At 45.9% G+C, this 16,332-nt stretch overlaps 1 protein-coding gene across 1 annotated transcript in view; it reads right to left on the reverse strand.

Moving 5' to 3' along the window:
* NADK2 (NAD kinase 2, mitochondrial) overlaps nucleotides 1–6,725 on the reverse strand; it is a 68,200-nt gene extending 61,475 nt beyond the window's left edge. The window contains exon 1 of the mRNA XM_065406343.1: nucleotides 6,261–6,725. Coding sequence (XP_065262415.1) covers nucleotides 6,261–6,725 — 465 coding nt within the window. The remainder of the gene's footprint in view (nucleotides 1–6,260) is intronic.
* Between the last annotated feature and the right edge of the window lie 9,607 nt (nucleotides 6,726–16,332).

Here is a 16,332-nt window from a genome sequence, read left to right on the forward strand (position 1 = left end):
GGAGCGCTCACAGTGTATAATGATTTAAAAATCAAGTGATTTAGATTGTTCCATTATGATTTTTAAAAGATGGTACTATGGTAAGTTTTCAGCTCTAGATGCAAAGATTTTGGTAGTTAGTGGGAAATGTTAAGCATGTACCTAAGTCTTTGCAAGACTGGACTCTGTGCTTAAACCAGTTCAATTCTCTAGTGCAAATGAAGCCTTGGCAACCAAAAAGGTAAAGACAACTAGCCCAAAACAGAGCCTAAAAAGAGGCTGTACTTCTATTTATGGAGCAAGGCGCTTTTGTATTCATCCCACTTGTTAGGGAAGTAGGAAAGCAATACTGTTGTAACAGTTAAATACTTTATATTTTCAAAATGCATTACAGAGGCTATGGCTACCCTAGAGAGTTTACAGTGGAGCAGCTTCACTGATGGAGCTGCGCTGCTCTAAACTCTCTAGTATAGCCGCTCTAAGCCAACCGGGGGGGGGGGGGGGGGGAAGAGGGTTAATTACTCCAGCCCGTCAGCGGTAGCTGTGTCAGCAGGAGAAGCTCTCCCGCTGACATAGCATACCCACACTGGTGCGTAAATTGACATAAATTAGGTTGCTCGGGGAGGTGGCTAATTCACACCCCTGAGCGACAATGTATGTCAACTTAAGCTGTAGCGTAGCCATAGCCAAAGTTCTTTCTTGAACATCAACAGTGACTTTTGAAATGCTAATATTAACAATTCTGCTCTCTGGACAAGAAAAATGGAAGAGACAGGTTATAAAGTTGTTGCAGTTAGGCATATAGGATTTCCATGCCAGACAACTAGGAAAGAGAACTTCTCCCGTATAAGTACTTCCCCCATCCAGAATTCTGCACTTCCATCTCACTCAGCTATACAGACAGGAAGTAGTAAACTGTCTCTTGAACTGATCAATGTAGATCATTTCTCAATTAAAAAAAAAATGATCTATCCAAAAGGTGAACCTTGTATATTCAGTCAGAACATTAAACATGTATAAAAAACAACAGTAAGCTTTTCAAGGCAGAAAGGTGTGTAAACAAAAGTACTATGCCCGAGGAAATGATGTCCTTGCATACTTCAAAGAGGTCATATCTGAAAAAGGAAACAGTAATGATTAAGTCCTAAACTACATTACTCCATGTTCATACCCTACCCCCTACTCAGCATATTTACTGAGATTTCTGTTTACTTGCTCAGGTTTAAGAAAAAACATGCAGAGCCAATCATAAGTAGAACCTGACAACTTGAGCAAAGCAAACAGAAAATTCTACAAACAGAAGAAAATTCAAGGAATGGGAACATCCAAAATTAGAAGCCTGGGGCACAAGGTAAGAGGAACTTTCAGTATCTTAGCGCACAAGCCCCTTTTAACACATACATGTACATAGCAAAGTCTTAAATCAACCTTGAAAATCATAACTAAGCCCTTACTTGCCCTGTCTACTGGGGGAATTTCTCAGCTGGAATTATACAGCTATACTAATGTGGATGCTCTTATCGTGGCACAAGAGTGCCTTTTTCCAGCTTAGTTTATGATGTAACAAGCTAAACCAGAAAAAGGCACTTATTCCAGAATAAGAACATCCACAAAGAATGCTATAGCAGTATTATATTGCTACAGTTACATCAGTGAATTTCCCATACAGACAAATCCTAAATTTAGTGTGTCACCTCCATGAGTGGGCACATACAGTCTGGATTGTTACATTTTCATAACAATTGTGAAGGCTAATCTAAGTGGAGAGAGGTCTGCCTTAAATTATTATTAGTTTAAGATAGCACCTATAAACATAAGCACCTTCCAAACATTTGAGATGGTATGTATTCTACACCAAAGAGCTCACAGTCTATGGAGAAGTGATTAGGGAATGGCAAAAAAAAAGTTGTTTTTTTTAAAATATACACACAAGTCAATTAGATTCGCTGTAGGCAGCACAACAAGAATAGGGTCTTTAAAACGGACATAAATGTTCAAAGAGTAGAGGTCTTATGGATGATCTCAGGAAGGTCAAACCACGCTCAGGGACCAGTTGGAAGAAGGCATGGTGACAAATGACTGAGACAGTGACGACCGGGTGGATGAGGGTAGTAGCACTGGCAGAGAAGGGAATTTATAGAACTCTGCTCTTCCCTACTTAATGCGCTGAATGTGCTAACAAAAAGCTATATTAGATGCTATATATAGCACATGGGGTTTCAAAGATGGATTCAAAGAAAGTGAGAATAGACAAGAAAAGTTACTTTTAACAACTAACTGCATTTTGTATGTACTCAACTGACAACAGTAGGCTTCTGTGAGGCCAAGGGGAGGATTTTGTAGTAGTTGGGGTGGGATAGAAGAACCTAAATGAGAGATCTGGCTGAGGGCTGGGGGAAAAAAGGAAATGACACATTTGGGAAATAGCTGTGATAGTGACAGGAGAGGGAGAAGTCAAAAACGGCCCCCATAAGCCTAAAAATAAGGTTAGAAACCCAGAGCAAAGGACACAATGGAATCCCTTTCTCTGGCTTTGTCTTCACTACCCGCCGATCTGGCGGGTAGCAATCGGTCTATCGGGGATCGACTTACCGCGTCTAGTGAAGACGCGGTAAAATCGATCCCTGATCGCTCTGCCGTCGACTCCAGAAATCCACCTCGGCAAGAGGCGGCAGCGGAGTCGGCGGCAGCGCGGCAGCGGTCGACTTTCCCGCGTCCTCACCGCCAGGTAAGCCGACCTAAAATACGCAACTTCAGCTACGGTATTCACGTAGCTGAAGTTGCGTATCTTAGGTCGGACCCCCGCTGTAGTGTAGACCTAGCCTCTGATTGAACTTAATCATACATACAGCCTTTATCACCACACAAACAAGGCAAATATTAGGACAATTCTCTGTAGCTCATTAGTAGTTCTTGGAACTTCTCACCCAAAATGTAACTAATTTACATTAGTAATTTACATGAGGCCTTCAAATTACCATATCATAGTATTATAGGACAGATTAACCTTGTCAATTCCATCTACCACAGGAGGTATAATTTAAAAACACACAAGAAACAAAAAGTGTTTAACAACAGACTTATGTTCTTCTAATGCACTCTTTATAAAGAGGAAAGACATAAAAGGTGTATGAGTTAAATCTGCAAAAATAACAGGAGTACTTGTGGCACCTTAGAGACTAACAAATTTATTAGAGCATAAGCTTTCGTGGTCTACAACCCACTTCTACGTAGACCACGAAAGCTTATGCTCTAATAAATTTGTTAGTCTCTAAGGTGCCACAAGTACTCCTGTTATTTTTGCGGATACAGACTAACACGGCTGCTACTCTGAAACCTGAGTTAAATCTGTTGCTGCTCTTAGGCCAGGTCTACACTACCGCGGTAGTTCGACGGCTGGCAATCGAAGTTCCGGGTTCGATTTATCGCGTCTGGTCTGGACGCGATAAATCGATCCCGGAAGCGCTCGCCGTCGACTGCGGTACTCCAGCTCGGCGAGAGGAGTACCGCGGAGTCGACGGGGAGCCTGCCTGCCGTGTGTGGACCACGTCTGAACCACGGTAAGTTCGAACTAAGGTATGTCGACTTCAGCTACGTTATTCACGTAGCTGAAGTTGCGTACCTTAGTTCGAATTTGGGGGTTAGTGTAGACCAGGCCTTAGTTTGTGAAAAAGATGCGGAATAGACCTAACAGACTAAGGGTATGTCTTCACTAGCAACGTTAAAGCACTGCCACAACGTGGCTGTGTAGTCACGGCACTGAGCAATCCCAGCGCTGTAAAAAAAAAAACCCACCCTCACGAGGGGAGTAGGTACCAGCACTAGGAGCACGACTCAGCACTTGTGCACGGTCTACATTGCCACTTTACAGTGCTGAAATGTGCAGCGCTCAGGGGTGTTTTTCACATCACTGAGCAAGAAAGTTGCAGCGCTGTAAAGTGGCAGATTCAAACACATAATAAATGGGAACCTGGCACCTAGTTCAATGCATATGCTCATGAATGAACTAGACAGGCCAACGCTTAGAATACTAGGGGTTAGGAACTGCTTGTATGATGAAGCTGGCCCCAATAATCTCAAACTTTAAGAACAAGTGCACAAAGATTGTACTGTGTGCATGGCTGTGACGCTGCTGCCAGCAAATCAGTTTCTACTTTGACACCGGGCGGATAAAAATCAATGATTTAAAAAAAAGTAATTTTTTTTATTTAAATCGGATTTTTTTTATAAAATGCTTTTTGAGGAAAAAACCTACTGAAAGATAGTTTTAATTAAGAAACATTATAGCTCAAAGATATCTCATCATGGAATAGGGATTATAAATTCTAATTCTATAGTATGAGACAATATATTCATGTAATGTTTAAGAAAAGTTTTGTAAATTGAGTTCCAATAGTTCATAGATTAGGGACCCAATCTTATGGGGCTCCAGGGGCTTCTGTATAGATTATTTAGGTTAATCTTTCTATCTACCCAGTGGGACTCAGTGCTCAGTCTAGAAGATACCATCAGAGATGCTTAGTTTTGCAGTTCTCAAACTGTGGATTTGTGTCTCCAGAGATAACATGCTTGTTAACAGAAAAAATGGTTTTAAATAAATAATATATAGAGGTGAGAAATAAGAGACCTCAACCCTATTATTAGTCTGCAGATTTGTGTACACAGAGTCAATCCCTTCTCTCTCTCTAAAAGTGCAAAGTTTCAAAAAGTTCAATGAATAGAAGACTGTTGGGGGGCGGAATAGATCTGGACAAGGAGAAGAAGTCTGGAGATAAATGTGAGAAGGGAGGGACAGGCAGTAGAAACAAAAGTGACACTGTTTGAGCAGCATATTCCAGAAGTCTTGAGGTCTTTCTGAGTGTAGCCTTCATTGATTTGAGATCTACCATACCATCCTCTCACTAGAAGGGAAAACCTATAATGGCAGCAGGCCGTAAAAGAGACCGAGTTTGGGAATATTTTAATGAAGTTCCTCTACCTGTGAAGAATATGTATTAAGGTTATAACAACCAACAAGAATACACTTTTATGTCGAAATCCATGATTAAATCGAGTCTTCCTGACTAGTGATTTAAATCAAATCCACCCTGCTTTGACATATCTCCCTTTCTGTTACTTTGGTGAATAATCCATAAAGGATCTTTCTAGCTGGTATTGAGCAATTATGGTCAGTTCAGTTGTACAGGCGAGTCTTATCTTACGCAGGGGTTCCATTCTGCGGTTAGCGCGTAAAGCGAAAACCACGTATAGTCAAAATTACATTGAGTTGAATGGCGGGCGGAATCGCCCACACTACAGATATAGTATTAAAATTGTTATTTTTCGCTCTCTCTTTTTTTTTTTTTTTTTGGCCAACCGCGTAAAGCTGAAATCGTGCATGTTAAATGCGCGTAAGATGCGACAGATCTGTATTCAACTTCCTACTATCAGGATACTTTCACACAGTCTAGATTTTGCTGAAATGTTACATAATTTGTTTTCATTAACCCAATTAGTAACACTGGTGTTTAAATCTAAACTGGTCACCTGCCATATTTGTAATCCAAGCTTCACAAACGTGTGCTAATGTCTGAAAGCAGTGTGTGAAACTGCATGGTTGTTTATAGTGTTGCTGTAGCACAGCTGGTGCCAAGAAATGAGAAAGATAAGGTGGGTGTGGTAGCAACTTGTATTGGACCAAACTCTGCTGGTGAAACAGGCAAGCTTTTGAGCTTCACAGAGATAGAAACCTTGCCTCTTTCACAAACAGAATTTGGTCCAATAAAAGATATACTAATATATGGAGATATAGCTATCTCATTGAGCTGGAAGGGACCCTGAAAGGTCATCGAGTCCAGCCCCCTGCCTTCACTAGCAGGATCAAGTACTGATTTTGCCCCAGATCCCTAGGTGGCCCCCTCTAGGATTGAACTCACAACCCTGGGTTTAGCAGGCCAATGCTCAAACCACTGAGCTATCCTCTCCCCATTACCTCATGGTATTTTGTTTCTCTCAAACTGAAGGGTAACAGTGCACCTCCCTACCCTCGACCCTACCCTACGGGGTTGGAGCCAAGGCGATACTGAGAGTTTATCCAGTACAGTTATTTGACTCTAGGTGCCTATAGACCTGCCTATGCCCCCTGAAAAGTGAGCTTTATCAGGGGCTAATCTGGCCTGTTTCCCTGAACAGGTGAAGCTGGAGCAGGTGGCAGTGGCTGAGATTACCCTATCGTGCCCGCTGAGAACCGTAGGGGCGAGGGTACCAGCCTGGCTGGGGGTAATGAGCTGTACCGCACTCACCAGCTGTTTGAGATCTTCCTCCGAGAGCTCCGCGTAGCGGTACCGCTGCTGCTCGAACTCGTATCTGGTGGTCTTGGCCACCACCACGACCCGGGTGGGGCGGAACCCACCGCCACAGGGGAGCCCCGCGCTCCTCCCCCGCCGCTGATCCAGCCGCGACAGGGCGAACCCAGAAGAGCTCTGCTGGCCCAGCGCGAAGGGTCCTGGTCCAGGCGAGCCTGAGCTCTCTTGCTGGAGGAGGCGCTGGGGTGGGAACCCGGCGGCGGCGAAGGAGGGGAGCAACGACTCGGCCGGGCTCAGCCGGCTGCGCGTGAGGAGGCGCCGCTGCAGCCCGCCGGACAGCGGCAGCCCGGCCAGGAGAGAGGAAGCTGCAGCCGCTGTTTGGTATTTCAGCAGGGAGTGCAGGGCGGCCGCCCGGCTGGCTGCGCAGCGGCAGCCGCATAGGAAGCCCGGGTAGCAGGTCATAGCCCGGGCTCCGCTACCCCCGGGGCCGTAATGGCCGGGAGCGTGTGGCAGGAACAGCCCACCCCTGGCCGCTCCAACCGCGCAGTTCTTCGACTGGGGCGGAGACAGAACCGGCAAACCAGAGCCCGCCGTCTCCCAAACGCTAAACACACATGGTACGTGCGCGCCAGCCTGCAGACCCAGCGCACGGAGCAGACTGCGCACGCGCTCAACACAAGGGCTAGGGAAGAGAGACACACCCACCCACCGGAACACAATATGGACTGCGCATGCGCCCTACTCAATCAAACCAATAGGGGGAAACTCTCCCCGCCTGCTGACAGGACCAACAGCGCATTTCAACCAATGAGGCGGAGGAGGAGAACGCCAAACCGAGGAAGGGCGGGAGGAAAAGGCCGTGGGGTGTTTATCTACCTCAGCCCATACAGAATGCCTCTCCGTGCTGGGATTACTGAGGGGTGCGCATGCGCTTCCCCCTCAGTGCACCAGCCTTTTCTGTATCCCCACGGGTTTGGGGCGGGGTCAAGAGATAGCGATTGGATTCGAATAGAGGAGTTGGGTGCGCGAGCTGCAGAGCAACTGTCATCACAGAGCTAGTTAGAACCGGCTCGGAGGGGGTGGGGCGCTCCCTCAGGGGAGTTGTTGACGGTAGGCAGGGGACACTGGGCTGTCAAACTGCCACCTGTCCAGGGCAACCTCCCTGTCTGCGAGCCATGAGGCAGAGTTAGGGTGACCAGATGTCCCGATTTTATAGGGTCTTTTTCTTGTATAGGCTCCTATTACCGCCCAACCCCTGTCCTGATTTTTCACACTTGCTGTCTGGTCACCTTAGGCAGAGTACACAGAGAGCACCGTGTCACCCCCAGCCACAGTGTCGTGTTACGGGCGGGCTCTGACTAGCACTAGCTAAAAACCCATATATAGACCCCCTCCGATGAATCGCCGTGCACGCCATGATACCCCCCCACGCCACGAACCCCCATGTTCACCCCACCTTGCCCTACTGTGTCACAACACACACCCGTATCCCCGATGAAACCTTGCTCTGTGCTGTGACCCCCCCCCCCAGTATCCCAGGCTGCCCACTGTTATGCCACGACTCCCATTGTATACCGTAAACTGCCCTGAGGGCCATGACCCCTGCTGTGCCCCAGCCTGCTCCTGGCCTGTGCCATGACCCCCCCCCCCCACCCATTGTGCTCTTGGCTGAACGCCCCCCCTTCCCCCCCCACACACACACAAAACCCAGACTGACCCCCCCCATCTTGCCACGACCCAATCCAAAAAGCCCAGACTGAGCCCCCCTGGTCTTGCCACACCCACAACCCTGTCCACAAAGCCCAGGCTGCCTCCCCTGGCCTGTGCCACAACCATAGGCAGCTCAGCACCCACCGGCAGCCCCACCGATCAGCTCCTCCCCATCCCTCCCAGTGCCTTCCATCCCCTGCAGATCACTGTTTAGCAGCATGTGGGAGGAGTGAGTGCAGGGTGCTCTCGGGAGAGGGCAGAATGGGGTGGAGCAGGGGTGGGAAGGGGTGGAGTGGGGGCAGGGCCTCGAGCACACCCCAGCAACTCATAAAGACACTGCCTATGGCCACAGCCCCCCATTGTGCCTCAGTCAGTCCTCCCTCTCCCGGGACCATGCCACAACACCCCTCACACTGTGCCCCAGTTACACCCCCCGGGACTGTGCCACAATCCCACCCTGCTGTGCCCCAGTCTGTTCCTCTCCCCCCCCCCACACTGTGTCCCAGGCTACCCCTGTTTCCCACACAATTTAGGGCTCTCACCCACCTATCCTCTCTTTTGGGTACTCAGGAAGTAAGGGACCCAACTTTAACCCGCCGTGGGCTCCGGGATAACACCCATTTCCGGTGGGCTCAGGGCTTTACGGTCTGCAGGGCCTTTTCCCAGTGAAAGAGCCTTATACAATAATATCCTTAACTTATATTTATTAACAATTGATCAACAGAATACACATGCTAAACATACAGTGCTCGCCTCTCCCAATAAGGCAAACAAACTTTTCCTGGTGGCCAGTCAGGATCAGGTAGTCCAGGACTCCAGCTTCTGAACAGTATATAGTTGGCAGGGCGTGATGATTTTGGCAGCTTTGATGTTGGGCTGTGTTCTGGAGTTAGGTTCTTCTTCCATTTCTTCTTGGACCCAAATTTTTATAGTGAAACTTGAGTCCTGACTATTTGTATGTTAGCCAATTATTTTTATTAAACTATTACGAAATAATTCTTTAACCAGTCCTAACATATTGTGAAATACTTCTTTACCAATCATGCCCCACCACCTTAGTTGGTTCCAAGCTTGCAAAATTAGTTATGCAACAGACAGAATCAATTAAATAATCAGACAGAGACCATACAGATAAACAATAGAGAAATCAGGGCCATAAAGGCAAAACAATAAGAAGTATAGATTTTACTGTCATAACTTGATAAGTGGTTTCTTGCCAGTCAGAATGCTATCAAGCAACATATTCTTTAAACATCTCAACATCTGTTTTTTTATCTGGTGATGGTGGGTACTGTCACGGGTTGGATCACAGAAACCCCCTTGGGAGCTGCCACCCGATGTGCAAAGACTACCTCTGCTCCTGTTTTCCCTGCCAGCTCAGGACTCCAGCACCCTGTCTTGCTGAGCGAGACACTCCCGTCTGGCTCCAGACACAGACCCAGGGTCTGAATCACTTGCCCCAAAGCTGCAAGTTTACCTGAAAACAGCTTACAGTAGTGTGCTTGTCTTTAGCACTCAGATGCTCAAGTCCCAATGGGGTCTAAACCCAAATAAATCCGTTTTACCCTGCATAAAGCTTATGCTGGGCAAACTCATAAATTGTTCGCCCTCTATAACACTGAGAGAGAGATATGCACAGTTGTTTGCTCCCCCAGGTATTAATACATACTCTGAGTAAATTACTAAATAAAAAGTGATTTTATTAAATACAGACAGTAGGATTTAAGTGGTTCAAAGTAGTAACAGACAGACCAAAGTAAGTCACAAGCAAAATAAAATAAAATGCGCAAATCTATGCCTAATCAAACTGAATACAGATAATCTCACCCTCAGAGATGCTTCAGTAAGCTTTTTCTCAGACTGGACACCTTCCAGGCCTGGGCACAATTCTTTCCCCTGGTACAGCTCTTGTTGCAGCTCAGGTGATAGCTAGGGGATTCTTCATGATGGCTCCTCTCCCCTCTTTGTTCTCTTCCACCCCTTTATATATCTTTTGCATAAGGCGGGAACCCTTTGTCCCTCTGGGTTTCCACCCCCCCCTCACTGGAAAAGCACCAGGTTAAAGATGGATTCCAGTTCAGGTGACATGATCACATGTCACTGCAAGGCTTCATTACTCACTTGCCAGCACACACATATACAGGAAGACTTACAGGTAAACACAGTCATCTGCAGACAATGGTTCTTGTTAATGGGAGTCATCAAGATTCCAAACCATCTTTAATGGCCCACACTTTACATAATTACAATAGGCCCTCGGAGTTATATTTTATATTTCTAGTTTTAGATACAAGAGTGGTACGTTTATACAAATAGGATGATCACACTCAGTAGATTACAAAGCTCATAATGATACCTTACAAGAGACCTTTTGCACAAAGCATACCCCAGTTGCATTATATTCACTTATTGTCAAATTTTTCTAAAACTATCCCAGTTACATTATATTGACTTATTATCAAGTTTTTATAAAACCATATAGACTGCACAACGTCACAGGTACTATTAGGACAGGACTACCTTCTTAACAGCCTGATATTACATTGTTTTTGTGCAATTTAGATGTAAACTGAGGATGTGACTTTCTGCAACTTAGCTCAGGGCTGCTGATTTTACTGCAGAAGAAGGTCTCAGATCTTACACCCCAGGCCTTGCCACAACCTTCCCCCTGCTGTACCCTAGGCTACCCCCAAGCCATGCCATGACCCCCTCTATGTAGCCTGGGCTGCCTCCCCCCCTCGGGTCATGCCAGTAACACTGAATGGATAGGAGCAGGACAAGATTGCATTTGTCAAGCCAGAAAAAAACATCTTGCAGTAATCAAGACGTGAGCTTCCTTTACATCTTACAAAGAGAGCTAAGACGTTTCCCCATTCTAAGAGCACCCCCAGGGAATCTTTGCATACATTTTTATTAGAGAGACAAGGTGGGTGAGATAATATCTTTTATTGGACCAACTGGATAAAAGAGTGGTAATGAACAGGTGTGACGTTATTGACATGAACTGTGACCGTATAAATCATTGTTGCAACCAAGGTCCTATAGTTACACCAAATCTTGTAGAAAGGATGTCAAGTAAGGTGTCTATGAAAAGGTTGTAATTTGCTGGTTATGATTATGCTGTCTGTATTTGTGTATCATTTTTGTATTTGAAGTTATGAATATTGGCTATGTACTTGTATCTCAATGTGTTTGATTCTAAGTAGCATTAGTGAAGCATTTGGTCAGCTTTTTGAAAAAGGAATTTTCAGATTAAGTTCCCAATCAAGAAACACTTAACTGACACTGGACCTTGGGAGACTCCAATTCACATCTGAGGAGCCTTCCTGGGAACGTTCAAGGTAGCATGTGAGCAATGACTGCTCTGCCTATAAAGAACTGAGTCATGCATGGACATGTGACTTGCCCATGTGACTCCAAACTCCACCTTGCTGCTGTGATTTTCCACAGTAAGAACATGGGGGTGTCCTTTCACATAGCAGAGGATATAAAAGGCCCTGGAAACCCCTCCATTTGGTCTTCAATCCTGCTTCTTACCTCTGGAAGAACTTTGCTACAAACTGAAGCTCTGAACAAAGGACTGAATGACCCATTCAAATCTTTGGATGTACTCCAGAGACTTGATTTGAGCCTGCAGTTTATGCCATTACTGCTACAAGCCTGAACCAAGAACTTTGCCATTACTGTATGTAATTGATTCCTTTAACCAATTTTAGCTCTTGTCTATATTTCTTTTTATGAATAAACCTTTAGATTTTAGATTCTAAAGGATTGGCAACAGCGTGATTTGTGGGTGAGATCTAATTTGTATATTGACCTGGGTCTGGGGCTTGGTCCTTTGGGATCGGGAGAACCTTTTTTCTTTTGCTGGGGTATTGATTTTCATAACCATTCATCCCCATAAGGTGCTGGTGGTGACACAAGGGAACTGGAATATCTTAGGAAATTGCTTGTATGACTCCTGGTTAGCCAGTGGGGTAAAACTGAAGTCCTCTCTGTCTGGCTGGTTTGGTGTGCCTTAGTAATAAAGGATCCCCAGCCTTGGGCTGTGACTGCTCTGCTCTAAGCAATTAGTCCTGAATTGATACTCTCAGTAGTGTCCCGCCAGAGGCCGCTTCATTACAACAGGTAAGATATTTTATGGTTCTTTTCCGAATGGTACCTGCCTTATGATCCTTTGTGACATTTGATTTGTTATTCCTGTAGGACTTGATGCTTCACATAATGTTACATAGTCCTTTTGGACTATTTTCAACTTGTTTGGTCATGCTTTCCCTACTGCAAGGTGATCTAACTTAAGCCATTGTTGCGGATATATGCTTGTGTATAATGGGCCTTTTTTTTTTTTTAATTATTATTTTATTTTATTTATTTATTTTTGAGTCATGGGAAGTATTCTAGAGCTAGAAAATCAAGTATTAGGCCCTTTGAATTTATAGTAATAATAATATTACTTTGCACTTATACAAACTTTAATAAATTTAAACATTCTCAAAACACATTTCTAAATTAAAACTCAGAACTGTGACATTATTCCCACTTTACATGGGAAACTGAGGTACAGAGTTAAATGGCTTGCCCAACATCACCGAGGAAGTCTACAGCAGAAGAAGGAATGAAACTCAGAACTGCTGACTCAGTCCTATGTTTTGCTGAAAGGCCAAACTTTCTCTGATTCATAGGATTTAGCCACTCTGTCACCAGCTCTGCTCCTGGCTGCAGCCCCACTCCCAACCATGGCCCCAGCTGCAGCCGTGGCTCCACTCCTAGCCATGGCCCCCAGCTCCTGGCCCCAATCGTGGGCCCACTCCCAGCTGTGGCCTCTGACTTCCAGCCCTGACCTCAACCACGGCCCCAGCTGCAGCCCTGGCCCTGACTGTGGCCCCACTCCCAGCCACAGTTCCGCTCCCGGCTCCACTCCGGGCCACAGCCCCACTCCTGGCACTGGTTTCCCACCAAGGCTCCCAACCGTGGCTCTGGGGGGCATGGACCAGGTAAGGGAACCTGAGCAAAAAGGTTTGGGGATCACTAGCTTAGGTCCTTCAAAGTGGATGTCTTCAACAGTATTCTGTACCTCTAGGAAGTCCAGAAGACTGTAGCCAAGATGCTCACTGCATGACCACAGCAGTGGCTAGGGATCTAGAAGCTGTCAGTGGCATCAAGAGCTGCCTTCAGAGAAACTTTCACTATTAACTGACCCTCCAAAATTAGGGCTTGAAATTGTTCCTCTTGGTCTTGTGGGAGGTATTCAATAAAGTGCGTGAACTTTGAGTAATTGGTGAAATCATATTTGATCATCAAGGCCTGGTAATTTGCAACTTGAAATTAAAGAGCCACCAATGGGTAACTCTTCTTACCCAGGAGGTCTAAACGTTTGGACTCCTTGTCAGAAGGAGAGGGTCTGGAATAAACTTGGCGATTTCTTTCATTAATCACATCTACAACCAGGGAATTGGGGGCAGGATAGGAAAAGAAGTACTTGGTTGGAATATGATATTTTTTATCTGCCATTGCACGTGGACAGAATAGTGGCAGGTGTTTGCCATAAAGTACATGTAGGCGATAACAGAGTCTCATTAACTGGTAAAATTATTTTATCCTGAGAGCTGATATTGAAAATGTCCACCAGGGAGTGTTGAGATTCCTGAACTTCTAATGGGATTTGGAGGGATTCCACTATGAGTTTCATTAGGATCTGAAAGGTCCTGAAGTCATCAGCATAAGATGGTGGTGGTGGCATTACTGCCTCATCTGGGGAGAAGGGGGACTTGGCTGATAGGGGTGAGCTTTCCTTAGTTCATGGCTCTTGTTCATCTTGTCTCTCTTCTGGTACCAAGGTGGTATACAGTACTAGAGGATGGTCTGTTGGTGCTTGTGAATGATGCATTACCAGGAGCTGTTGGGTTTTCTTTCTGGCTGGTACCCTATAAAACTGCTTGCTGAGGTGTCACTTGGGGTTCCAGTAAGAACACTGAGGAGGTGTATAGGGGAAGGCTCGCTAAGAGTATTCATAGTAATAATGAGGACTAGGGCATCTAGTGGTCTCTAGGTGTTTCTCTTCAGTATGTAGGCTCAGATAAGTATGATGGTATGGTACCAAAGCAGAGCCTTGTACCGAGACCTCAGAGTCAGAAGAATAAGTATTCTCCTCTGGGCTAAAATGGAGGGCCTCAGGTATTGATGCTGGTACCGAGGGTGGAGTTTCTAATCTTGGTCTGATGCGGAGGGTTCAGGCTGCAGTTGTTACAGTGGTACTGTGGAAGGGGCTTTTGTGGAGCTCTTTAGGAGAGGGGACTCCAGTTCCTCTGATATAAGAAGGTCCTCCAGAAGAGAAATCCGTGGAGTGCTGGAGGACTATGATAGTCTGAAGCAGAATCCTGAGTTGATACTAGGGCCTGGCACGGGAATCGGCACACATCTGGAGATACTGCAGGTAGGAATGGAGAGAGCGACTGGATGACATCTCTGAGCTCAGAATGTGATGAAGATGATAGTACTGAAGAGGAAGTCCAGTGCCAGTTTGGATGATATTTATGGCTCTGAGATGGGGACAGTACGGAGGCAAGTGTAGAAGCACTGGATGGAACTTGGTGCCTCAACGTATTAGGTGGTACCATGGTAGGTGCTTCTTTGTGCTGCCTGGTAGACTTCTCTGATTGAGGCTTCTTAGGCGACACTGATGCCTTGGTACCGATTTTAGCCAGAGCCTCAGTAGTATTCCTTACAGGATGCAAGGACTCTCCGACTCAGATTTATGGGGTGATCTATCCCTTTGCTTAGATTCCTTAGTAGGAGAAAGAGGCTTCTTTCTTTTCATTATCTTCATTTGTGGAACTGCTGCTGCAGTTCCAACGGCCACCAGAGCAGCCTGAGATATTGAGGCCAAGATAGGGGGGAGAGCAGACCTCGCTGGACTAGAGAGGATTCCATTAAGAGGAGTGTCATGGGGGCTCCTGCCTCTGCCTCTGTTGAGCAGCGCACCCCAGTTTGTCCAGTGCAGGGTTGATACTCCTTGCCACATGGTTATCCGGATTCCTTGTTGGGTCAAACAATCACAATCAGGGTATCTCAGGACCCCTAACAGGGCAGAGCATCCAAGCAGACCATATCTCCTAGGGTAGGGCAAAGCAAGGCAAATACTCACTCTAGGGCCCCAGTTCAGGCATTGGCTCCTAACACATGCCCTGGGTCACTTTCTACCAAAAAGCCCATCTTGGGCATCTCCTCAGCTGGCAGCGGCTTGGCATCCCAGTCAGTCTCTGTGGTTGGCTGGTTGTCCACAGCGGAGTCTGGGTCCATGGTCTGTACAGCCTGGAGAGTTGATGGTTCCTTGGCAGAAGCCTGCAACTAATGTCCTTCCCCCTCCTCCGCCAGCCCCAACTGAGTGGGGCTGCCTCCTTTTATTATGCTCCTCCACCTGGAGCATGCACAGCAGGAGCAAGGGGGCATGGTCAGCCCCTGTTTGCCCAGTGCAGGGTTGATACATTCTGTCACAAGGAGCTTCAACCTAGCCTCTCTGTCCCTTCAAGACCTGCCTTTGGACCCCTTGCAGACTTTGTATTTTGACGAGACATGGGTGTCTCTGAAACACTGGAAGCAGCTAGAATTGCTGTCACTATGGGGAAAGGACTTTGCAGGTCTGTTGGGGATTAAATACCAAGGTCTTCAGTGTAACCTGGAGTGCCTGAGAGCTAAACCAAAGGTCCAGCAGAAGAAACATTGGCAGGGAACCCCTCTTTTTGAAGCACAACTGTCTGAAAAATAGGAAAATAATAAACTAAATAACTAGAGAAAGAAAAGGAAAAATAATAACTACATTTATATAAGTGAAAGGAGGGAAGCTGTGAAACAGTGGACATCAAATTCTCTGTCCCTGTGTTTGTTAGTTAGTTTTTTTGCCTTCACTATTCCGCTTGGAAGGCTGTTCCCAAACTTCACTCCTCTGATGGTTAGAAACTTCTGTCTAATTTCAAGCCTAAACTTATTGACATCCAATTTATATCCATTTATTCTTGTGTCAACATTACTTTAAATAGCTCATCTCCTTCCCTGGTGTTTATTCCTCTGATGTATCTATAGAGAACAGTCATCTCTCTCCTCAGCCTTCATTTGTTTAAGCTAAACAAGCCAAGTTCCTTATGGCTCCTCTCATATGGTTGGTTCTTCATTCCTCTGATCATCCTAATAGCCCTTCTCTGCACCTGTTCCAGTTTCAATTCATTTTCTTAAACAAGGGGGACCAGAACTGTACACAGTATTCCAAATGAAGTCGCACCAGTGCCTTGTATAATGGTAATAACACTTCCCCATCTCTACAGGAAATACCTCATCTGATCCATCCTAGGATTGCATTAGCCTT

Source organism: Emys orbicularis, chromosome 6, assembly GCF_028017835.1.
Source record: "Emys orbicularis isolate rEmyOrb1 chromosome 6, rEmyOrb1.hap1, whole genome shotgun sequence".
NCBI classification, from domain to species: Eukaryota; Metazoa; Chordata; order Testudines; family Emydidae; genus Emys; species Emys orbicularis.